At 31.1% G+C, this 26,949-nt stretch overlaps 2 protein-coding genes across 2 annotated transcripts in view; both read left to right on the top strand.

Moving 5' to 3' along the window:
• The window catches only part of LOC125839797 (glucan endo-1,3-beta-glucosidase 12), a 282,415-nt gene that overhangs the window by 57,802 nt on the left and 197,664 nt on the right, over nt 1-26,949 (top strand). The gene's annotated exons all lie outside the window — the stretch shown is intronic.
• On the top strand, nt 13,026-16,236 carry LOC125839806 (GDSL esterase/lipase At2g04570-like). Its single transcript, XM_049518808.1, has 3 exons — nt 13,026-13,507; nt 14,983-15,472; nt 15,710-16,236. The coding sequence occupies exons 1-3, from the start codon at nt 13,124-13,126 to the stop codon at nt 15,904-15,906; spliced, it is 1,071 nt and encodes a 356-aa protein (XP_049374765.1). The 5' UTR covers nt 13,026-13,123; the 3' UTR covers nt 15,907-16,236.

Raw genomic sequence — 26,949 nt, 5'->3', positions numbered from 1 at the left:
ACTCTGGACAAGAGTTGAGTCCAAAGCTCCACAAAAAAGAAACACCTCCCTTCAACTAATAAGAACTCTTTTTTTGACAAACTTTTTGCACTCTATATTTTTCTCTTGTATGTTGTGTCCCACAAACCAAATGAAAACCACCACTATTTATACTAGAAGAAGTCTTCCTAGCAATGAATAGGATGATAAATTATGTAGTAAATAGTGAAGACAATATCATTAGGAGTTACATATGTTACAAGGTATAATGGAGGAATTATGAGTGACAATCAAATAGACACTAATGCCATCAACGGCATTTTGCATCTGTTGCAAAACTGAAGTGCATATGGCAATAACTCCTAATGGAGTAATGCAGTTTTAATGCAGCAGTTAGCCCCTCCAACGGCAACAAAGTAATTGCCATAACTCCCAAACATATAACAACAAATGAAAGCCAACCAATGCATATTCTAATGCAATAATGAATAGAGGAAGTAACGACTCTGAGGCAACGGTCACTGTGGCAATGCTATGCAACATTTTTATAATATTAAAATGCCCCAACACTAACAATATCTATCCCAAAAGACAATATTTTAATATATATATATATATATATATATATATATATATATATATATATGTTATATTCAATTATGTTGAAGATAAATTAAATTAAAAGATCGGGAAAACTAGAAGCTAAGTACTCTATATGTAGGATATAATTAAAGACACTTGTGAATATCGTATCAATATCAAGGAGAAGTTAATATTTTTCAAGTTCCATTTTTTGTTAAATTTCTTGTTGAAGTATTTCTTTCTTATTAATCCACATTGCATGCAACAACTTGACCCTTAATTTTGTGAGAACGTTATTAAAATTGTACTTTGAAGTTTTGAATAAGTTAGTATACAATTCACTTATTTAAATAGATATAACATTTATTTTACATCAATCATATATATATATATATATATATAAAGCTAGATAAAAAAGTAGTGATGTGGCACCTCTCAATGGCCAAGGATCCTATTTATCTTTTTTGTGATTTTTGATGTTTTCTCTAATTTTCTTTAATTATTTTATTTTATAAAATTATCTCCTTAATTCATACCTCTTCAATTATATACATTTAAATCTTAATTAATTTAATAATATATATAACTCCTAACCTTTTAATTATATATAACTCCTAACCTTTCATATTCATAACCTTCAAATTATTTAATATACGAATTTATAACTCCTAAATACTACACTTATAAAAACCCTTTGAGAATGATGATAATTTTATTTTCATTTTTTCTTATTCTTCATCTTTGTCTCTTTGATTGGTTAATTTTTTTTGTTTTCTTTGATTTGATTTTGCAAGAGACGGATGTATAATGAAGAATGTTAGATATTTTGCATAGTTTGATTTTGCGAGGTAAAATGATGTGACATGTCTAATATCTATAATTATCACTTTTTCTATTGTAATTATACATTTAATATTATTTTTTTTGGATTCTTGATGATACAAATCATGATTTTTTATAGAAAAAATAATATATTTTTTTCTTTTTTGCTTCTCTTCGTAGTTTCTTGAGATTTTTCTTTGCTTATTCTTGTAGTTTCTAAAGACTCTGATTGTTTTTACTCTCTTCGTCTCTTTGTAAATTTTGGAGAATTGAATTATGTTATGTTGAGAACATGATCCTTCTTTCCTCTTCAAATCATAACTAAATATTCTTTAATATTTTGCTTGATTAGTTAACTATATTTTTTTGTTGTTATTGTAAGTGTCACGCCCCGAACTACCCCCAAGACGCGGACACGGGACCTAGGACCACAAGTGATCCCAAGCTAACCCTGCTGGCATGATCATGAGCATACTACAGATAGTAAACTGATGCAGAAGCTAAATCATAAATAAAATAAAAAGATGGGGAATACCCATATACTATAACTGAGATAAATGAAAACTGATGAGTTTAATACAAAGAAGATATTAACTCAATACTAAGCTGAATCTATCTATGTCTGAAAATAGCCTCTAACTGACTAGAAATGCTGGGACAGGCCCCCGCTAAGTCTATCAAAACTGAAACTAAAGGACTAAAATACTGAAAAGAAACTCATGACTATTGTCCTCGGAGAATGAGGACTCACCACTGATTCTGCTGAACTTGAGATCGGAAACCGATCTAAGCGTGATCTGGATACTGAGAACCTGAACCTATATCACGAGAAGATGTAGTGCACGTATGCGTCAGTACTTGAGAGGTACTGAGCATGCAGGATAGAGTAATGCTAAAATAACATATAATTGAACAAAGCAATAAAGCAATGAAATCATCTGAACATAATATAAATACTGAAAATACTGAATACTGAGCTAACTGATGCAATGACCAAATTTATAACATGCTGAGATTGAATACTGACTATACTGAAATATGGTCAGTGCAATAGAGTCTGACTGAACTGTGGGAGATACTAATAACCGACATAAAACCACATGAGCTAAATGTGGAGTCCGATGTATACGCCCCTTCGAGAGGACCCAATATACCCTGCCAGAGGTATAGAGGCATGCTGGCGTGATCACTAAACTGATGTTGCCCACTGAGGGGACTTACACCTACGTGGCTCATAGTTCTGGAACTATATGGGTACGCTGAACCCTAGTCCAACTCGGTATTATGCTACTCCCAATGAATTAAGTAGTTAACTGGTTATGACTGAATTTCTGTAAATACTGGACAACTCGAACCGAACATGCAAACTGAGAATGCAACAATTAATCTGATAATGATGTATTCATGAACTGAGGCATGCATAACTGAATACTGAAATATCTGACCTAACATGTGTAATTCAAGAACTAAATAAATACATAGCTAGGTTTCTGAAATTCATGCAATAAACTGAGAAATAACATGATAATCTGATTTGGAATATTTAAATAACTAATTCATGATGATCTGTTGAGATTCTAGAAACCCTAGGTCTGTTCAAAATCATGGAACCAAGAATCTGACTGAATTCTAGGAACCTAATAGGCGAAAGGAACCCACTAGTGAAATCCCACATACCTGGTGACGAATTCCACGGAGAAATATTTCGATTTCGGGGCTGGAACTGAAGGAAACTTGCTGCGTTTCTTGAACTAGGATTCTGGACTTCTCTTCTCCTTTTAGCGTTCTAATTTTTCTAAGTTTGATTAATGATTTGACTTAGGTAAGTTCCAGTTATGTTTCTAGGCTTAAACTGACTAAAACCTCATGATTTAGGGTCTAAACGACGTATCTTAGGGGTCAAACGAAATAGGAAAAGACCAAAAGACCCTTGACTTAATTGTTGTCGGAGTGACCGACGGATTGGACTGACGGGCCGTAGGTCAATCGACGATCCATCGATTGGAGTCGTCGGTCGAGTCTGCCCCACAGGGCTTCACTAAAACAAGCATAACTTTTCACTCAGAGGTCGGAATTTAGCAAACTTGGTGGCGTTAGAAAGAGGATTCAATTATCTATCATAGCATAGGTTATGGGACACATAATTATATTTGTGCTAAAAGTTATGTCCATCTGAAGTTGACCCACTCAACAATTTTCATCTAACTAGCTGCTGACCCTAACCTACGGTCAGACCTACGGACTGTGCATCGAATGACGGTCCGTGCTGGTCAACCGTCAATCAGGACTGAAGCTGGGCTTTAGGGGCATCGATCCACGGACACGAACCACAATCTGTGACCTGACCTACGGACCGTAGGTCCGGCCGTGGGTCAACACTAGGCCGAATTTCTGGCTGAGTTCTGGGGGAGGTTGCTGACACGAACCACGGACCTACAGGACGAACCATAGGTCCTCCTATGGTCCGTGGATGGTGCCCGTGAGTGCCATCTGCAACACCAGAAAGCTGCAATCTGGTCTTTTTTCGGATACGGGGTGTTACAGTAAGGATTGTTTATAGTTCTCCAACAAAATCTCCAATGCAACAAGAGATGATTGGTTCCTTCTTATCAACTTAGTTAATTGAAAACCGCCAGTACATTTTACTGATTTGATATTCAATTTCGTCAAACAATCTCTTCCTGCTCACTTGCTATAAATTGTTATACAAATATATAATAAATATAAGTAACAAAAAAAAAGTAATATCTCAAATCTCAATATAAAGTATAATAAAATACTAAATATTAAACACAAACAAACATGATATATATGAAAAGAAATATAGAGAGTATAAAAAGAATCCTCAATCGAAATATGAAAAAAATCATACAATTCAATTTTAAAAAATTCATTAACAATATGAGCCATTAAGAACCAACACAATATCATATATTAATTTTTGAAGAAAAATATCATCAAACTAATTATTTTTCTTATATAGCTAAGAATCAAATAAACGGATTCCTCTTACAATTTCGTGTGTCACAATCACATATAATGATATGGTAAAAATACATAATTTTAACCCTACATTTTTAATTATATTATTTATATATAGAAATTATTTATAAGTCATGAATTAACAAAAAATCAACTTTTTATTTTTTTTTATTACATCCGCAGAATTACTTTTTTTGACAATTTTAAATTTTTTCTATTCTTTTGATTAACTTTTTTATTCTCGGCCCCTTTTTAATTTGTTTTTAATTATTTTTTTCCTTAATAAATTTCTCTCCTATAATTTAAAAAAAAAAAAGAAAAGAAGTAAATATATATATATATATATATATTATTTTATTTTATTTTTAATTTTTTTTTTTTTTTTTATCCACACACAATTGAAGTACTCTTTTAAGTCTTCAAATTATAGGTAGCTTATCTATTACAAATATTTTTTCATATTTCTAAGAGCGTTTTTGGATATGTTACATTTTAATTCTTTTGACATTTTATAAAAAATTTAAAAGACTAAAAGTCCCACATTAAATTTTTTACAAAATATCAATGGTGACCATATTTAATTTTGAGAACTCATGCAAATGGATAATAAAGTCATAAATTCTTAAGTATATATTATAACTAACATAAAAGAATATGTACTATTCAATAAAAAAAAAGTACAAGTATTAGACCGTGCTAATTTAAGGTTTTCTTTTTTGTTGATAAAATCAATTCATGAATCAAGTTAAAATTATAAATCTAAATGTTAAAATTTGTTATCTAATCTATTTGAATTTGAATTTTTTTTTTTTAAAAAAAAAACTTTAAAACTTTTATACACCGCGCATAGTGCGGCTAAATTTACTAGTGTTATATATTACTAATTTTGTTCTTTTTTGTTATATAGTTTTCTTAATTAATGTGAAACACACGTATACAATATATACACTAAACTAGTATTATATAGAATTGTGTGTAACTAAGTGATTGGGACTACCCTCATGCTCAACAAATTCAATTGAGACTTAAAAAATTGCAGCCTACGGTTTGTACAATTTGGGGAGGGGGGGGGGGGGGGAGAGGGAGGGGGATGGGAATTCATCGGATAATAAGAAAAACAGCACTAACAATTGAACTTATGTCTAATAAAATATAAATACATTCTTTAAAGACTAGGCATAGCTTATAAAATATTAAATATAATATTAAAAAAATAAATTTATGCCCCACAAAAAAAGGGTAAAAAATAAAGATAAAAAGTGCAAATAACCCATTAATGATCACATACAAGCGGGTGGCCAGCCAGCCACCCTCTGCCTGGTCGTTCCATTAATGAACACTGTTCATATCCAGTTCATTTTGCTCCGAGTTGTCATTCATTACGAAAAGATCTTCCTTTGAGTGGATATGTTGAAACATGCTATGACAATTCAAAGAAACGTTTGTTAATTTTGTGTTGTTTGATCTCTCAAATGCAGACAAGTTCTTCAATCATTATTTTTTTTCTTTATTAATTTATGTGATACAATTTGAATTTCAAGAATTATATTTTCAAATTTTAATTGTTAATTCAAATATAATTTTTTTAACATATTTAAAAGTTACATAATAATTAACATTTTTTACATTTTCTTAAAAAACTTCATAAAAAACTTATTTCACCCTCAAAATTTAAAAGGTGTTACATGAAACGAAGAAAACAAATGCTTCTTTTGTAACTAGGACGAGTTTTGCCTTATCAAGATCAAATGTAGGGTTATTATAGTCATAGATCATAATAGGTAAATTTTAACTCCTTTCAAGATATTGCAAATGAATCACCCTCACTTATGATCACAAATTCATAGATGAATTTAGAATTTTTAGGGTACAAAACTACAAGTGCATTATTAAAAAAAAAAAGGGAAAATGTATCAAGTGAAACTGATACTTAGGTCTCTAGGTAAATGATTTAACATTCACCAATATGAGTTGTAATAGAGTGGTAAGTGCTCCTTCAACTTTAACCAAATATTCATTTGTTAGAGAGTGTTTTACCCTTTAATATGGGATTCTCTGGCATGAATTCAAATGGTTGGAAAACCAAAAAGATAAATAACAATAATAATCAATATTCAATTAAATGCATCATTTAGCCTTCTTGTATAAGTGTTTACGGATAAAATTACACTAATCTTTTTTTGAAAAAATAAATATATAATATACCTTTTTTTAATGAAGAAACCACATATTCACCCACCATGTTTTTAACATATAAAGTCGCCCCTGCATAAAATCATCATCATAAGGGTGTGCATTGGTTGGTTCGGTTTGATTTTATGTATTATCGATTTGGTTTATCGATTTTGAGTTTTTAAATACGTTAAATCAATAATCAAACCAATAAGATGTTTTTATCGGTTTTGGTCCTTAACGGTTTTGGTTTAACCAATAAGAAAATACTTATAAAATAAATATATAACTTCTCTAATAAATTTGACGGAACAACACAACAATATAACTTTACAAATGCTCATAAAATAGAAACAATAATAACAAATATGAAAAGAGCTATACAAGTGTAACACAAAGAGAAATTAAGAGGAATATGGATCTTACTTTAGATTTTGACATTTTATATAACGTGAAATTGTGAAGTCAAAGTCACTATGAAGTGTAAATTGAAGGCTAAAGGAGAAAGTCAGTAACTAGTAAGGTATTGAAATGAATATATAATATTTATGTACAAGTAAAAGTAGTAAATTCCTAGTCTTAATGGGTTATCGATTTACCCAATAACCCAATATTAAAAATCAATACCGAACCGATAACCCAAATTTTTTTGAGAAAATTAAAAGGTTAAGCAAACTTATACTACTTAATTACTCATCATAGCTATAGTTTGCTATAATTACCACTCGCGACTAACATTATACATTAATTACGTGGGCTGACTTCGAATTTGTATAATTAGCCACTTTTGTATATGTATAATTCTCCAGAATATACAAATACATATGTATAATATACAATTATCTAATGGATATACATATACAATTCACCTCTCTCCCACTCTCTGCCCTCTCTCGCTCGCCTCTCTCCTCCCTCTCTCAATCTCGCTTGCCATATATACAAATGCATATGTATATATACAATTATCTAACCGATACACATATACAATTCACCTCTCTCCCACTCTCTGCCCTCCCTCGCTCACCTCTCTCCTTCCTCTCCCAATCTCACTCGCCTCTCTCCTCTCTCTACCAATCTCGCTCGCCTCTCTCCTTCCTTTCCCAATATCGCTTGCCATATATACAAATACATATGTATAATATACAATTATCTAATCGATATACATATACAATTCACCTCTCTCTCACTCTTTACCCTCTCTCGCTTGCCTCTCTCCTCCCTATGACATGTAGCTACGAATTGTAATTATCAAACTAAAGCTATGGAGAGTAATTAGGCTATTTTTGAGTGGCTATATGTGAATGTTCCTCTATTTTTTTTCCCTATAAAACCATTAAAAACCCGTTAACCCAATAATCCAATAACAATAAATCAAGGGAAAAGCCTCAAATATGCCATTGAACTTTCAGAAAATGCTCATTTATGCCATCCGTTAAAAGTTTGGCTCATCTATGCCATTACCGTTTAAGAAAAGGCTTATTCATGCCATTATTTTTTAATGGTGGTTTTGCAAAACCATTTTTTACACGTGGCCAATTATAATTCGGCCACGTCATTATTTTTTTATAATAAAAAATCAAAATTCTGAACATACATTTTAACGGTGGTTTTGCAAAACCATTTTTTACACGTGGCCAATTATAATTCGGCCACATTAGTATTTTTTTTATAATAAAAAATCAAAATTCTGAACAAACATTTACCACCGTTAAAAAATAATGGCATGAATGAGCATTTTCTTAAACGGTAATGGCATAGATGAGCCAAACTTTTAACGGATGGCATAAATGAGCCTTTTCTGAAAGTTTGATGACATATTTAAGCCTTTATCAATAACATTTTTTTCGATTCAATTTATCGATCAGTTCGATTTTTTCACACCCCTACGTCATCATCACAAAAACAAGAAAAGCAAAGAAAGAGATAATTATAACGTCGATAGAATTGCTTAGCACACAATTATTAAATATTTTTTTTTATTTTCCACTTGATGTCTGATATTCATATTAAAGTCCGATTAAATCTGAATTCGCGCCGAAAAGCACGGGAGGGTAAGCCATTATTATATCTGAATATCCAACTGCCACCTCCATTTCTGCTCAAGTGCAGTAGTGAACTTGTAAAATTAATGACCTCCCTCTTTTCTTTTCGGTGGTTGGTTGGTGCTACCATATTAATTACTAATCAGATGCGACTCTTCTCCCTTTCTCCATCAGACATATATAGTCTACAATCTTAATTATAGGACCCTAAAAATGGATTTGTTTGAGATGGACTTCAAGTTTATTTATTTATAGTTATGTTATCTGAATTAGCTTGTTCGCACCTCAAGTAATTCTAGGAAATATATGTCACATTCTATCAATAGCAAGTTTAAAATTTTGATTCTGAGACTTCATGATATAATATCGTGCTTCTTTAGAAAAGTCATAATCCTTTTATAAAATCACAATCTTTCGAAAAAGTCACAACCCTTAAGGAAAATCACAACTATTCAGTACAACTTTTTGAAAAAATCACCACTCATCGAAACCATCACAACCTTTAAAAAAGTCACAATCATTTGAAAAAGTTAGTACTTCAGAATAGTTAGTACGTAATTATAGTAATTTATTAACATTCAAGTTAATTAGAGAGTTTATACTTTATAGATATATGTTAAAGTATAATAAATAAACTATTGTCCACGTAATCTAAAGTATTATGGGTTATTAGAGTCTGTTTGGGTTCGTAATTGATAATCATAAAGTGTTTTAAGTGCTTTTAGGTGTTGAAGTCAATTTTATAAAATAGATAAATGTTGAAAACACTTAAAATTTGGCGTGAATTATAACTTTCGTTTCCGAATTATTGACAGTTTTAAAAACACCTCTCTACTTGACTAACTGGATTCAAATACACCTGCGATCTTGCCACATGAGTGAAATATACCCCTATATTCTTGCAACTTTAGGGGTGTTTTCAACACTCCTCTCACCTTTTTATTAAAAGCCCCATACTCTTAAAAGAGTTTGAGACCACTTGTTAAGCCATATGGCAAATCGGAGTATATTCAAGTCTAGTTGGTCAAGTAGAGGGTGTTATTATTATGATTGTCTCACGCTAAGTTTGGGCATATTTTCAATACTTCTTTTTTATAAACAAATAATTAGGTATTTAAATAAAAGTGTTGAAACAATATATAAATAGTTAGTTTAATTTGCTTTCTAAAAACATGTTGTAAGAACTCTTTTCATGAATCAATATAACTTAAATGGTCATTACGCGTAATTATCATTTAGACAATTTGTTTATATACTTTCTCACTAGTTATAAGTACATGTTGTTTATACTTTACTATCGTGCAGAAATTTGTTGACTTCGAAACGGCAATTTTTCTTCTACATGAATTAAATGGAACCACCAACATGGGTTATGGTGCACTGGTGGGAGTACTTCACTCTTAATTAGAGGTTTCGGGTTTGAGCCCTAAGTATGGAGAAAATCCTGTTGGGAGCGCCACCCCCAAATGGGCCCTGCAGAGCGCGATCCGGATTTAGTCGGAGCTTCAATGTGGACTCCGGACACCGGGTGGGAAACCAAAAAAAATAAAATTAAATGGGAACCATAAATCACTTTCAATTTTATATGATTCATCCATGTACATGTGGAATTACATGAACCACCAGCAAGACTAAGTTTTCCAATATTGGATCGAACCATAAAATAAAAACATTAATTGGTCCGACATATTTTAAATTTAATTAGTACATTGTTCATGTAAGAATGTTTCCATATTTTATTTTGTTAATATACGTCAATGAATCACGGGGAAAAGATGAAATACGTAAATATTTATTATGATGATGCAAACTTTCGAAAAGAAAGGGCGAGTTTGGTAGGAAGGAAAATGTTTTCCACAAAAAATTTCATAAAAAATAAACGATCATTTATGTAACTTGTTTATTTTTTTATATATATTTACTGAATCATATATTTACCTATTTTTTAAAGAATTAATTGGACCATCCTTAACATAAGAAAATTGAAAATGTTTTCATCTATATCAATCACAACCCATTATCTGGTTTAATTTTTTTTAAATTTGATATCTAAACTTTCATTACTTAAAAAAACTGTGAATACCGACCTCCAATGAAAGTCGGTATTGTTAAAAAAATAAAAAAAAATTAAAAACTTAAAAAATCGACTACGAAAAGTTGGTTTTTATAGAAAAAATACGGGAAAACCAAATATTGACCTCTGGAGATCGGAATTTTTCTCGAAAAAATAAATACAATAAAAACCGATCTCTTGAAGTCGGTATTGAATTAATGAATAAATAATAATATTTTTATTTTATCTCAATTAAATATAAAAAACAAAATAAAGGAATATTTTGAATAAATTTCTTATAGCTTTTCTGGTTAAGAAAAATGAAAAAGGAAAAATCGCGTGAATGAGCAATTCATGCACTCTATCATGTACATGTATGCCACACGTATATATACCTTTCATTTTGCCTTGTATTGTACTACCAAAACTATGCAAACTGGTATCTTAAATTGCACATGTAATGAAAACAACATGTAAACATAAATCATTACAGAGGCGAAATTCACGCGAGACGTTACTTAATAGTTTAACTTTGAATACATCTCTATCTCTCACTTGTATCCTATCGCGATTTGATTAGTACTCATTGGATATTACTCTCAAATTTTCATTTATTATTTTAATCACGTTTAATAAGCAGTTCAACATTAACAATTTTATTATTTTTTATCATCTTAATTTGTATGTTAAACTACACTTTTTTTTTATTAAATCCCATCCATACGAATTGAAGCTCACATTGAAATGGGGGATTTTAACCTTGATCCATATTCCATATCTTATTCGATTAAATAAGATAATTTACAAGAGAGGGAGACATAGGGCCACAAAACCTCTCCACAAATATCACCAAAAAAGGAAACATAAAAAACAAGTACCACTAATCCATTATATCTAATACCCCCTCCGTTTAAAAAATAATGCACTCCTTTCCTTTTTAATCAGTTTAAAAAAGAATTACCTCTTTTGATTTTTAGTAACACTTTAATTTTAGTTTTCCACGTGACATATTTAAGGCCACAAGATTAAAGGATGTTGTACATTTGACATAACTTTAATTTAGGACCACAAGATTCAAAAGTCTTCTTTATTTTCTTAAACTTTGTGCCAAGTCAAACTAGGTAATTCTTTTTTAAACGGAGGGAGTAAGTAGTTTCGTAAGGAAAGATTTATTTTGTCTAATATTCAAATGCTTATTTCTATTCAGACGTTTCAATTTTAATGAATACAAATGAGGTTTAAATCATCAATTTGAAAATAAAAAAATAGTTGAATATATTTTGGCCGAATATCTATATGTTGTGTATATAATTAAGTTAATATTGTATTATTTTTATATTTCATACTTGAATATATATCACTATATAACTTTAGCGAAATTCCAATTTTTGCCACAGATAAAGTTGCCAAAATGTCAAGCTAGCATTAGTAAAAGAATCTAACTTCAATTCCATCTCTAATTTTATTTTTGTATTAACTCTCATCCACAAAATACTTCCTCCGTTCATCAGGTTTATTTGTTCAGGCTTAATTTGACACACCTTCAACTTGAGTGTACAATATAAGTAGACACTTAAATTTGTATAAAATTAAATAAATAGATGTATTGTCCTATGTGGCTTCCTACATGAAAATTTTGTGTTCTATGTGGCATCATACATGTATTATGTTACGTTGCGTGTCTAATTGTTTAATTTAATACAAGTTTAATTGTCTTCTTGTACACACTCAAAATTGGAGGGCATAGATATCAGCTAAAGTAAAATTAAAAGACATATTTATGTATTATGTCGATAACTAAACGTGCACGGATGAAGTAGAAAAACAAAAGACTTCCCTTGTTTCTTTCTTACGTAATAGGGTAATTTAATAATACAAATAATGCATAAAATACATGCTCTCACCGGCTAGTCTGAAAACTTCAAACCTCATGTAATTTATGACAACATTTTCTTTTAAGTTTTGGATTAATGCACCGAAATTCGTCACTTATAACTAAAAAATTATTTGGATTAATAACATAGCTAATTAAGTTCATTACTTACATACAAATAAAATAAAAACAAGATCAAGTCAAAATCATTTCTACGTACACGCCAAGAGATCATTATTAATTTTGGTACCATTATATACATGACATCAAAGTATATATATTCCTAAGCGTATATGTAGCAATAATCATTTTACTGCTGAAAAGGCTAATTTAAACTTCTCTATAATAATCCAAGGCAAGCAGTTGGATTCATGAAAATAATTAATTAATACATCTATTTTTGCATGCAATGTCATCATAAAATGACCCTCGTGTAGCTCTTTGTCCTTGTCACGCCTAACAATATTATTTATTACAATACACATTAAAAACCCCCCACCAAAATTAGTTCATTCGTGACTTTAATTTGCCTCCCCTTTTTTCTAACTACTACCTTTATTTTTCGTACTATATAACAACTCAACTACATAGCACGAAAATAATCAAGTAAAAATTAAAATGGCTCATACTAGTAACACGACGATATCGTCATGTCTCCTTATAATAGTTCAATTATTTTTCATGTTACCTGCTAAAACAAACGCGAAAATTCCAGCGATAATTGTATTCGGTGATTCATCAGTCGATTCGGGAAATAACAACCATATTCAGACGGTTGCTCGGAGCAATTTTATGCCGTACGGACGAGATTTCGCCGGGGGTCGACCGACCGGTCGATTTTCTAACGGTAGAATTACGACTGATTTTATTTCGGAGGCAGCTGGTTTGAAACAAATAGTTCCAGCATATTTGGATCCAGCTTATAATATGTCTGATTTTGCTGTTGGAGTTTGTTTTGCTTCTGCTGGAACTGGATATGATAATGCTACTGCTGATGTTCTGGTAATTATACGATACATTTTTCTTTTTAGTCGATTTTAAAAAAAAAATGACATATTTTCTTATTTGAAAAATATTTAATGATTTTATCAATTTTTTTACTCATGTTGAGTACCATTTATTTGGAAAAAAGTTGACAAATATGTGTTTTTTTATTTTAAGGATAATTTGGGAAAATTGCAAAATCTTTTCATATTTCTTATACTTCGTACTCAGTTAAGCTACGTAAAATAAATTGATATGGGGGAAAGAAGGAATGTAAACAAAGTGTAGTGCTAAAAGTTATATAGTGAAAAACAAAGTAAATAATAAGTGGCTTTAGCTAAGTTTTATTATAAGCTGATTACACTAGCATATAAACTACTTTTAAAACTTATTTAGTTGTTTGGTAAACACTCAAAATGTTTATAAGCTAAAAATCTAAAATCAATTTTGACCAACTTTGGCTTAATTTTCAGTTTTTAAGCTTTTTTGGTTTGACCAAATATTTTACTAGTAATATTCTTCCCACAATAGAACTAGATGTATCCCTCTCCTTGTTCAAATTTTGTTGTTCGTTATTCTCCTTGACTCCTTATAATTTGGTATAAATAAGACATATTTGTTATTCTAATAGAAAAAATATTTATCAATATTTTTTAAAATCAAATTCATCAACTATTTATTATCAATTTCAACACTTAAAAATAATCATGTAAATTTATTTATCTATAAAACTAGTTTCAGCACAAAAAGAACTTTTCAGCTTTTAATACTTGTCACCTACTTTCAACCAACTAATTCATATTAGCTCTAAATTACGAATACAAATACTCTTGGTTGCTACCTTTTGGAAAATAATTATAAGCTAGGTCTAAAAAGAATAATATATTACATTCTGTTATTAATTTCTTTAAGTTGACTTAGTCCAATAAGATTGTGTTGGTTGTTTGGGAGTTAATAGTAGTTTGACGTGAGCATAAAAAATTAATTATTAGTAAGAAATAAATAAAGTCTTTTATGACAAAAGCTATAAATATATGCAAGGCACCAAAACTACCCTTACCTTTAGAGTTAAATGAAAGGTGTTAAGAGTTCACATGTCAATTCCTTATTTGTCTCCCCTATTAAAACATAAATTTTATATCCCAGGTCCCAAAAAGTCATTTACACAAAGAAAATGAAAATAAAAATGTTAAGATAAGTTACTTCTACATACAAATTGGTGTTATATTTTTGACTAATTAAAAGGAAAAAAAGTGTAATGTTGTTGTCAAGGTACCCGAAAAGTCTCTTTATCTTCATAAAGTAGAGATAAATATATGTGCATACCATTCTCTCTTCCATTTGTGGAGTATCAATGTATGTTGTTGTTGTAAAAAAGAAATAAAAAGTGTCACATACAAAGTAACAAATGAAATAGTATTTAATCGTGCATTTTGTGATATTATACTACCATGTTTTATGAGAATTCTCACCCCATGATCCTAAAATTGCAGGGTGTGATACCCTTGTGGAAACAAGTGGAGTACTACAAAGAATACCAAAAGAAACTAAGAGCTTATCTTGGTGATACAAAGGCAAATGAAGTAATAAGTGAGGCATTATATGCCACAAGCCTTGGAACAAATGACTTCCTTGAAAACTACTACACAATGCCTCAAAGGAGATCTCAATACACTATTGATCAATTCCAAATATACCTAGTTGGTATTGCCAAGAATTTCATCACAAATTTATACAATCTTGGAGCAAGAAAGATATCACTTGGTGGACTTCCACCAATGGGATGTATGCCATTAGAAAGAACAAGAAATATGGGAAATGGGAATGAATGTATGGAAAGTTACAATCTTGTGGCTGTGAACTTCAATGAAAAATTGAATGGATTGGTGATGGAGTTGAATAAAGAGCTTCCTGAGATTCAAGTTGTTCTCTCTAATCCTTATGAACCTATGCTACAAATGATCAAAAAACCTTCCTCATATGGTACGTAAAAAAGATTTAAATTATATACACTGAATACATAATTACATACACCAAACTTGTTATAACATGTTATATATCCTTCAACTTACTCATCAATGCTATTTTAAAGTGATCTGATCGTGTAACTGCATATAGAGTTTAAAGAAAAATATGTTATCAGTATACAATATTTTTTTACGTTGTCAGTATATAGAACATAAACTCATAGTATTATCATCTTGTTAATTATTTTGACAGGGTTTGAGGTTGCTTCAATAGCATGTTGCGCGACAGGATTATTTGAGATGGGTTATGCATGTGATCGATACAATCTTTTCACATGTAAAGACGCAAATAAATATATATTTTGGGATGCATTTCATCCAACGGAGAGAACCGATCGTATCATAGCTGATCATGTGGTTAAAACAGCTCTATCCAAGTTTTTAGCATGATTAGTATTTATTACTATAAGTTTGAGATAAATATGTATTAATTTGTATGCTTTGGGTATTTCATAATGTCATATATAATTAGTAGAGTGTGTAATTACGTGTATAAATTCTTAGATGATCGATGGAGTAACATGTCTAAGAGAAGGATCGTGCTTGAAAGGAATAGACGGGTGTTCATTGATTTAATTATTAGTGTATGTAGACGTGGATTTCTAGTTATGTAAACCGGATGGTGTTGTGTGATTTTCTTTCATCCCTCGTAGGAAGAAGGACATATGTAGTGAGAAAATGAGTGCTTTTGGGTGCTAATAAAATTATATTTTCTTGAAATTGTTCTTATGAATAATACTACTAAAATTTCAACGGATAGTAAATTTTGAATCCATAGTTTCAAAAGTACAATACATTTGGAAAATTCTTGAATCCATCGCGCCAAGGTGCATAATATAAAGAACAACAAGGCAAGGATCTCGTCGATTGTCCAACCTCAATAGGTTCTCAATCTACGGATGGGAATGGGGCGGTGGGGTGGACCTATGCGGCCATGCAGAACGGGGCGGGGCGGGGCGGGTTAGAATAATATTTTAGAAAATTTAAACGGGCCAGGGCTAGGCGGTTGCGAGTTACAGAATTCTCAAGTCTAAATACATTATTTCTTTTGAACTAATTTAAGCAAGTTATCTTATTTCTTTTCTTTAATTTCTTTAAATTAGCTTGTTTTATTCTTCTTATCAATTTTTTTCTTAAATTGTTTTGCTCAGTTACTGTAACCTATTCTAAATTTTTTTAATAAAGATTTACAGTACGCTATTTTAAGACTTGCTATGCTATTAAAGCAACATTTGAAAATTTTCATTTGGATCAACAAGATTTTTTTTTTTATACACATTTCACTTATTTTATTCATTTAAATTAAAGGAGCTTAATAAATGAATAAGTTTTAACATTGAAAAATGACAATAATTTCTTTTTAAAAACAGCTAGGCAATTTATTTTACAAATGATAGTAAATTATGCGTTTACGCGGGATGAAGTGGGGTGGATCGAGAACAAAAAGATATGCTATGCCGGGGCAGAGTAAGTTAAAATCTTTACGGATTTATCCCGCAACCAAGTTCCAGTTTATCATCTCTATCTCAATTGCAGGCCTACTCAAGCTTACAATGTCGAAGATATCAGCAACAACAGTACCATTTTGCACGGACATACCCATTTAAATTGTCTTTTAGGCTTTACATCTTTGATATTTCCCTTATGTAAGCCATCCTAGCTCCTTAAGCCTAGGCATCCTCCCAATTTTTAAGCCCCAAAAATTTGAGACCCTAAGATTTTTAATTAATAGTGGACTTTTATGATTTTATTGTCATTTAAATAATATAAAATTTAGATTAAAAAAATATTTAAAAAATTGTTTATTCTTTATATTATACAATATTTTAAAATTTTGAATTAAACTATTTATGTCTTCATGTTAGTAAATAAAATTTTGATACAACATCATCTAACAAAATGTATTGCAACAAATGACCAATATCTTATTAATTTGAAATAATTATTGCTAATAATATTACTATATAAAATAAAAACATTATGTTTTCAAAGATATTATATTATAAACAAAAAAATTGTGAAAAAAATAAAAAGAAATTATATATGTCTTATTAAAAAAAATGGTAAAATGAAATTGTAGGTTCCAAAATACTATTGAAAAGAAAGGTGAACATCAAAATATTTACCACTAAGCTAGGATCGCTATTTCATGAATGAGATAAGATAAATGGTTTAATACTACTATTGTTGTTACTCATTCATTTTTCGGACCAAAATATTAACAATACGATAGTTTTAAACACCACATTAGACATATCAGCACAAGCATAAAATCTTATTAGCTCCTCTTTATGTTGCACCATTGATGATTTCAGGAATGGCAGCTTGATGACACGTTTTGTTTCATCCCATTTCAACTTTCTGTGATTATCTAGTACCAACCCATGAAGCTCATTTTAATAGTTGATTAAAGGAGAGTCATCTATTCAAATCCAAAAGATGCAAAGTGATGCTCTGAATATTCTTTTTCTAGGAAAGTAGTACTACCAATATAAGTCTTATTAACCGAGAACATCAACTTATATCTCATTGTAACGATCCTTTTAGTCGTTTTATTAATTTTACACATTTTTTAAAGTTTTAACCCTTTTAGTAGCTTTTATAAATAATTTATAAATAATAATGATATAATAATAAAATGATGATAATGATGATGATAATAATAATAATAATAAAAATAATAATAATAATAATAATAATAATAAAAATAAAAATAAAAGTACTTCGATGGGTACTTTTGAGAAACTTGGTTTCAAGCAGGTGGTTAAAACCACAGAAGAGACTATCACGATTGACAATGATAATCAGACTTTTAGATTATTATCTGAAAATGATTTAGCCCCTTATAGGGATATTTATCGTTTCATGCATATTGGTCTAGTACAGGTAGCTTTTAAGCCCCTTACTTTGTGTGGTTTACCGGAAAGTTTTATAGCAGCTTTACGTGACGGTAGAAATCATAATTGGAAGAAGTCTCTTATAGGGACAATTCAAACTAGTCTAGCATATGGACCAGTTTATTTTAATGTTTATCCTAACTTAATGAGTTCTCATCCTGCAAGGAAATTTGTAAGTTAGGATAAGCATTAAAATAAACTGGTCCATATGCTAGAATAGTTTGAATTGTCCCTATAAGAGACTTCTTCCAATTATGATTTCTACCGTCACGTAAAGCTGCTATAAAACTTTTCGATAAACCACGCAAAGTAAGGGGCTTAAAAGCTACATGTACTAGGCCAATATGCATGAAACGATAAATATCCCTATAAGGGGATAAATCATTTTCAGATAATAATCTAAAAGTCTGATTATCACTGTCAATCGTGATAGTCTCTTCTGTGGTTTTAACCACCTGCTTGAAACCAAGTTTCTCAAAAGTACCCATCGAATATATGATTTTAGGCGATATTTTCGGAATAGTCCACTTATTAAGTAGATCTAGGTGTTGAGGTATATCATATTCTTCTTTCCTTCTGTTTTTAACAGTAGACTTCTTCTTTATGATATTCAGTTTTAAAAAACTATGTTGAACAGTAACATCTATAGTTACTATAAGTTCATGACTCTGATACCAAAACGAAGACAAATCGCACATTCAGATTATTAGGAATCTTTACTAACATAGATTTATCCTGGCTATAGTATATGAAAATCCTTACTATCCGGGTCCGCCCAGGTCCGCCCTCCACATGGGTAATCCAACAGATCAATTTAGCGATCTAAAACCCCCTTTCTCTCTCTTACTCTAAAAACTTTCTTTGTAATATTTTTAAGTCCAATAAAAAGTTTGCAATTCGGTTTGATCTTTTTGAAGCTCGTCCTAAGGTAATAATCTTATTCTTAATATTAATTTTCTTCGTGTATTTAGCCCAATGATGGGCTAAACTGTATGTGTTGAACTGTAGCATACTAAGTTACTATAATAAATGATGTTAGTTACAATCATGAAAATAGTTTAAGCATTCTGATTAAGGTCATACATAGATTATCCAAGCATAGTCATGAAAGATCGTTGAATTGATCCGTTGGATTACTCACGTGGAGGGCGGACCCGGGCGAACCCGAATAGTAAGGATTTTCATATACTATAGCCAGGATAAATTTTGTCACGACCCGAGAGTACCCCCTAGTCGTAACCGGCATACTCGACCTCGAAGAGGTCTAATACAAGCCACTTAGCATTCATTCATCGCATAGACACTAAAACCATAAGGAATTAAAAACTTTCTTTACCAAGAAAACATTTCATAAAAAAAAAAAGCAAGCAGAAGACTTTCTAGACTTTATACATGATGTCTCAAAACCATCTACTACTTTAGAGTACAAAATTCGGGACTAATCCCATATACAACTTAAACAATACTAAAAAGACATAAAAGAACATATTGGGTATTGTCCTCGAATCTATGAGGACTCACCAAGTTTTCATCTTCAACACTTAGAAACCTATCAAATAGCCATGACATGTCATCATCTCCAAATCCCTACACTTTAGTCCAAAAAGGGAAAGAAAAGGGTTAGCACAATTAAGTACTAAGTATGGAGACCATGCAAAAACATGTCAAAAAGGACATTTTCAAGGAAGTAAATGTTTTTATATCATTTGATAAAACCTTTCCTTTACAAGTATAAGAGACATAATACAAGTCAACATTAACATATAAGACCATAACCAACCATACATATACTCAACATATGTCCATATACAACCCATGCTTAACTTTAAAAGAACACATGTCATTTCATTACCATAAGACCTCTACCTAATATAACCTTAAGACACACTTGAGTGAGACAAGAAGTGACCGCCCATACAACCTCTTCAGGCACACTTAAGTGTTCCCCAAGATTATCTTAGATAAGGACATTTCCTTTACAACATAACATCAATAGACCAACATTCTTTAAGAAACCATTTTGGGGACATTCAAACACATAAGGGGACTTTCACATAATAGTCGTTAGACTTAGGGAACTCACTTTAGTATCTTCAAAGCCTAATCGTGTCATGTGTAGATAGCATCTCATATTACTACCTACACGTTGTAGAACCTATCCAATAACTAGAGTGCACATCCCACATGATGGGAATAGGGATAACCGACATAGACCATACTAGCTAGATATGGAATCCGAAGTCTATCCTACTCCGTGGAGGTTGTTCTATTTGCCAAAGGCAGAACTAGTAAGCAACCCATGTAGGCACATGATTTAGGGGATGTCCAAGGAAGTTCATTGTGCCCTAGTCTCATACTCAAGTAGGGCCACCATCCTAACCACATCCATTCGGTGCTAGCCTTGTTTCCCATAGAGTATTTTCATTCACATATGTACTAGAGAGGGTATCTTTTCTAGTTCAACCAACTCATAGTATCTCTTCCCAAGAAAGGCCCCATTTCTTATTTATGGCCAATCAAGGTTCATAAGGATAGCTCATTTGACTTTCTTAGATAGAGTTTGTTACCATTTCGGTCCACCATCTCTAAGTCTATCATTTCACACAATAAGGTCATTACCCCTAAGGTTCACCACTTCAAGGTTTAACATTCACATTTAGGAGTCTAGACTTACTCATGAAAAGGGTACCATGCTAGGTCTTGCCTATTCAAGATATAAACTAGAAGTCCTCTTTTATCATTCATAGAAAGGGTACCATGCTTAGGTCTACCGATCCTAGACATTCATTCATTCAAAGTGCTTTCAAATAACAAGAAAGGACATCTAAGTCTACCAAGCAAATCACAACATTACCATTTAAGGATACTTCATAATCCAACATCACTTCATATATACATCGTGAGAAATCATACTTTAAATCGCAATGATATACACTTTACATAGGATCATCACAAGATCACATAAACTCATTCACATCATGCCTTCACATATAGCTTCACATAAAACTTTCCATATAGCTTCATATATGACTTTACATATAGCCTCATTTATATATAATAACACAACAATACAACAATACTCATACAATGCCCTTCATGGCCACAATCATAATTCCAAAGCAACAAGCAACACTTCCACCAAAGGTGGATCCAACCTAAGAAGTAATTATAACAATATTAAGAGATCAAGCCATCTTACCATTCTCCAAAGTCATAACCAACATTACTCATTTCCCTACTAATTCAACATTATTCATAAAATAGGTCAACTTACCATCCTTTCCAAGCCACAATCATCATCCTTAATTCTCCATAATATCACAATAGAATAACATAGATAATAGTAGAATTTAGCTATACAATACAAACTAAACATAATCCAATAATCTCAACATAAGGACTGATTCACTATTTACCCATTCAAGGCTCAAATCTCATATCCTTCAATTCAACACCAATTCTTCACAATTCAACATATATAATACCATATATGAACAACCCATACCATACTCAACATAATTCTATAATCATCTACTCAAAATCAATACACCCACTTTATGGTGAAATTTAGAGAATTTGAGAAAACATGGGTTCATGGAGATTTTTTTTAAAAAACCATTAATAATCATTAATAACAATATAAATCATTATTTAAAACCTTTTTATGCAAGAACCCATGCTAGAATCGAAATTAGGACTTTAAAATTTTTGAAGAACTTTGAAAATACTTTGAATTAGCTCTTTGATTAAAAACGAAATCAAAGATTAAGAGTCCTCATACCTTAGCTAAGAATCCCTAAGCAATTTGAGAAAGAACCACCTTAAAATCGTCAAACCCTAGCTCCTAGTTCTTGACCTTCTTCAATGGAGGATTGTAGAGAAAGATATTTGAGAGGAGGTGGGTTTCTTTCTTTATTCTAATTGGAGTGACTTAAATGAAAGAATTTTGGTAAAAAAAGGGCTTTATAATTGCTATGAAAGGCAAAGAATAATAGGAACTCAACTTAGGAAAAGAATTAAGGACCCACAAAGTTAAATTTAAAAGTGTTCACTAAACCCGTCTAAACTCGTCATTTTGGACAGTGCTTCACTATTTCGGGCATACCTTTTTACTCCAAGGTGTGAATTGGGCAAACTCGGTGGCGTTGGAAAGAGTACTCAGATACCTTTAATTGGATAGGTAAATGTCCATCTAATTCATTTTGACCTAAAAAATATCACTATTTAAAGTTGACTCTTACAACTCACCAGTTTGTTTTTAGGGTCGTTACAAATCTATGTTAATAAAAGTTCCTAATAATCTGAATGTGCGATCCGTCTTCGTTTTGGTATCAGAGCCAGGTTTATAATCATAACCATGAAGTTTAACGTTTAACATAAGAAAACTCATTGAGTTCTCTTAAAACAATATTAAGAGATCAAACCATCTTACCATTCTCCAAAGACATAACCAACATTACTCATTTCCCTACTAATTCAACATTATTCATAAAATATGTCAACTTACCATCCTTTCTAAACCACAATCACCATCCTTAATTCTCCATAATATCACAATAGAATAACATAGATAATAGTAGAATTTAGCTATACAATACAAGCTAAACATAATTCAATAATCAATATAAGGACCGATTCACTATTTGCCCATTCAAGGCTCAAATCTCATATCTTTCAATTTTTCACAATTCAACATATATAATACCATATATGATTAGCTCATACCATACTAAACACAATTCTATAATCATCTACTCAAAATCAATACACCCACTTTATGGTGAAACTTAGAGAATTTGAGAAAACATGGGTTCATGGAGATTTCTTTCTAAAAACCATTAATAATCATTAATAACAATATAAATCATCATTTAAAACTTTTTTATGCAAGAACCCATGCTAGAATCGAAATTAGGACTTTAGGATTTTTGAAGAACTTTAAAAATACTTTGAATTGACTCTTTGATTAAAAACGGAATCAAAGATCAAGAGTCCCCATACCTTAACTAAGAATCCCCAATCAATTTGAGAAAGAACCACCTTAAAATCGTCAAACCCTAGCTCCTAGTTCTTGACCTTCTTCAATGGAGGATTGTAGAGAAAGATATTTGAGAGGAGATGGGTTTCTTTCTTTATTCTAATTGGAGTGACTTAAATGAAAGAATTTTGGTCAAAAAGGGGCTTTATAATTGCTAGGAAAGGCAAAGAATAATAGGAACTCAACTTAGGAAAAAAAATTAAGGACCCACAAAGTTAAATTTAAAAGTGTTCACTAAACCCGTCTAAACTCGTCCTTTTGGACAGTGCTTCACTATTTTGGGCATACCTTTTTACTCCAATGTGTGAATTGGGCAAACTCGGTGGCATTGGAAAGAGGACTCAGAGACCTTTAATTAGATATGTAAATGTCCATCTAATTCATTTTGACCTAAAATATATGACCATTTAAAGTTTACCCTTACAACTCACTAGTTTGTTTTTAGGGTCGTTACAAATCTATGTTAGTAAAAGTTTCTAATAATCTGAATGTGCGATCCGTCTTCGTTTTGGTATCAGAGCCAGGTTTATAATCATAACCATGAAGATTAGCGTTTAACATAAGAAAACTCATTGAGTTCTCTTATAACAATATTAAGAGATCAAGTCATCTTACCATTCTCCAAAGTCATAACCAACATTACTCATTTCCCTACTAATTCAACATTATTCATAAAATAGGTCAACTTACCAACATTTCCTAGCCACAATCATCATTCTTAATTCTCCAGAATATCACAATAAAATAACATAGATAATAGTAGAATTTAGCTATACAATACAAGCTAAACATAACCCAATAATCTCAACATAAGGAACGGTTCACTATTTGCCCATTCAAGGCTCAAATCTAATATCCTTCAATTCAACACCAATTCTTCACAATTCAACATATATAATATCATATATGAACAGCCCATACCATACTAAACATAATTCTATAATCATCTACTCAAAATTAATACACCCACTTTATGGTGAAATTTAGAAAATTTGAGAAAACATGGGTTCATGGAGATTTCTTTCTAAAAACCATTAATAATCATTAATAACAATATAAATCATCATTTAAAACCTTTTTATACAAGAACCCATGTTAGAATCGAAATTAGGACTTCAGGATTTTTGAAGAACTTTAAAAATACTTTGAATTGACTATTTGATTAAAAACGGAATCAAAGATAAAGAGTCTCCATACCTTAACTAAGAATCCCTAAACAATTTGAGAAAGAACCACTTTAAAATCGTCAAACCCTAGCTCCTAGTTCGTGACCTTCTTCAATGGAGGATTGTAGAGAAAGATATTTGAGAGGATGTGGGTTTCTTTCTTTATTCTAATTGGAGTGACTTAAATGAAAGAATTTTGGTAAAAAGGGGGTTTTATAAATGATAGGAAAGGCAAAGAATAATAGGAACTCAACTTAGGAAAAGAATTAAGGACCCACAAAATTAAATTTAAAAGTGTTCACTAAACTCGTCTAAACTCGTCCTTTTGGACAGTGCTTCACTATTTCGGGCATTCCTTTTTACTCCAAGGTGTGAATTGGGCAAACTCAGTGGCGTTGGAAAGAGGACTCAGAGACATTTAATTAGATATGTAAATGTCCATCTAATTCATTTTGACCTAAAATATATGACCATTTAAAGTTGACCCTTACAACTCTCTAGTTCGTTTTTAGGGTCGTTACAAATCTATGTTAGTAAAAGTTCTGAATAATCTGAATATGCGATCCGTCTTCGTTTTGGTATTAGAGTCAGGTTTATAATCATAACCATGAAATTTAACGTTTAACATAAGAAAACTCATTGAGTTCTCTTATAACAATATTAAGAGATCAAGCCATCTTACAATTCTCCAAATCCATAACCAACATTAATCGTTTCCCTACTAATTCAACATTATTCATAAAATAGGTCAACTTACCATCATTTCCAAACCACAATCACCATCCTTAATTCTCCATAATATCACAATAGAATAACATATATAATAGTAGAATTTGGCTATACAATACAAGTTAAACATATTCCAATAATCTCAACATAATGACCGGTTCACTATTTGTCCATTCAAGGCTCAAATCTCATATCCTTCAATTCAACACCAATTCTTCACAATTCAACATATATAATACCATATATGAACAGCCCTTACCATACTAAACATAATTCTATAATCATCTACTTAAAATCAATACACCCACTTTATGGTGAAATTTAGAGAATTTGAGAAAACATGGGTTCATGGAGATTTCTTTCTAAAAACCATTAATAATCATTAATAACAATATAAATCATCATTTAAAACCTTTTTATGCAAGAACCCATGCTAGAATCGAAATTAGGACTTTAGAATTTTTGAAGAACTTTAAAAATACTTTGAATTGACTCTTTGATTAAAAACGGAATCAAAGATCAAGAGTCCCCATACCTTAACTAAGAATCCCCAATCAATTTGAGAAAGAACCACCTTAAAATCGTCAAACCCTAGCTCCTAGTTCTTGACCTTCTTCAATGGAGGATTGTAGAGAAAGATATTTGAGAGGAGATGGGTTTCTTTCTTTATTCTAATTGGAGTGACTTAAATGAAAGAATTTTGGTCAAAAAGGGGCTTTATAATTGCTAGGAAAGGCAAAGAATAATAGGAACTCAACTTAGGAAAAGAATTAAGGACCCACAAAGTTAAATTTAAAAGTGTTCACTAAACCCGTCTAAACTCGTCCTTTTGAACAGTGCTTCACTATTTCGGGCATATCTTTTTACTCCAAGGTGTGAATTGGGCAAACTCAGTGGCGTTGGAAAGAGGACTCAGAGACCTTTAATTGGATATGTAAATATCCATCTAATTCATTTTGACCTAAAAGATATGACCATTTAAAGTTGACCCTTACAACTCTCTAGTTCGTTTTTAGGGTCCTTACAAATCTATGTTAGTAAAAGTTCCTAATAATCTGAATGTGCAATCCGTCTTCGTTTTGGTATCAGAGCCAGGTTTATAATCATAACCATGAAGTTTAACGTTTAACATAAGAAAACTCATTGAGTTCTCTTATAACAACATTAAGAGATCAAGTCATCTTACCATTCTCCAAAGCCATAACCAACATTACTCATTTCCCTACTAATTCGACATTATTCATAAAATAGGTCAACTTACCATCATTTTCAAATCACAATCACCATCCTTAATTCTCCATAATATCACAATAGAATAACACAAATAATAGTAGAATTTATCTATACAATACAAGCTAAACATAATTCAATAATCAACATAAGGACCGATTCACTATTTGGCCATTCAAGGCTCAAATCTCATATCTTTCAATTCAACACCAATTCTTCACAATTCAACATATATAATACCATATATGATTAGCTCATACCATACTAAACACAATTCTATAATCATCTACTTAAAATCAATACACCCACTTTATGGTGAAATTTAGAGAATTTGAGATAACATGGGTTCATGGAGATTTCTTTCTAAAAACCA

Source organism: Solanum verrucosum, unplaced genomic scaffold (genome assembly GCF_900185275.1).
Source record: "Solanum verrucosum unplaced genomic scaffold, falcon-dt-bn FXZP01000175.1, whole genome shotgun sequence".
In the NCBI taxonomy this organism is placed as follows: domain Eukaryota; kingdom Viridiplantae; phylum Streptophyta; class Magnoliopsida; order Solanales; family Solanaceae; genus Solanum; species Solanum verrucosum.
Note: the sequence above shows the minus strand (reverse complement) of the source record. Positions and strands in the feature narration are given on the sequence as shown.

Excerpts from the sequence above, each read along its gene's own strand:
- LOC125839806 (XM_049518808.1), top strand. The coding sequence starts at position 13,124 with ATGGCTCATACTAGTAACACGACGATATCGTCATGTCTCCTTATAATA. Across the intron at positions 13,508-14,982 it reads ATGCTACTGCTGATGTTCTG|GGTGTGATACCCTTGTGGAA; the intron begins GTAATTATACGA and ends CTAAAATTGCAG. Across the intron at positions 15,473-15,709 it reads CAAAAAACCTTCCTCATATG|GGTTTGAGGTTGCTTCAATA; the intron begins GTACGTAAAAAA and ends TTATTTTGACAG.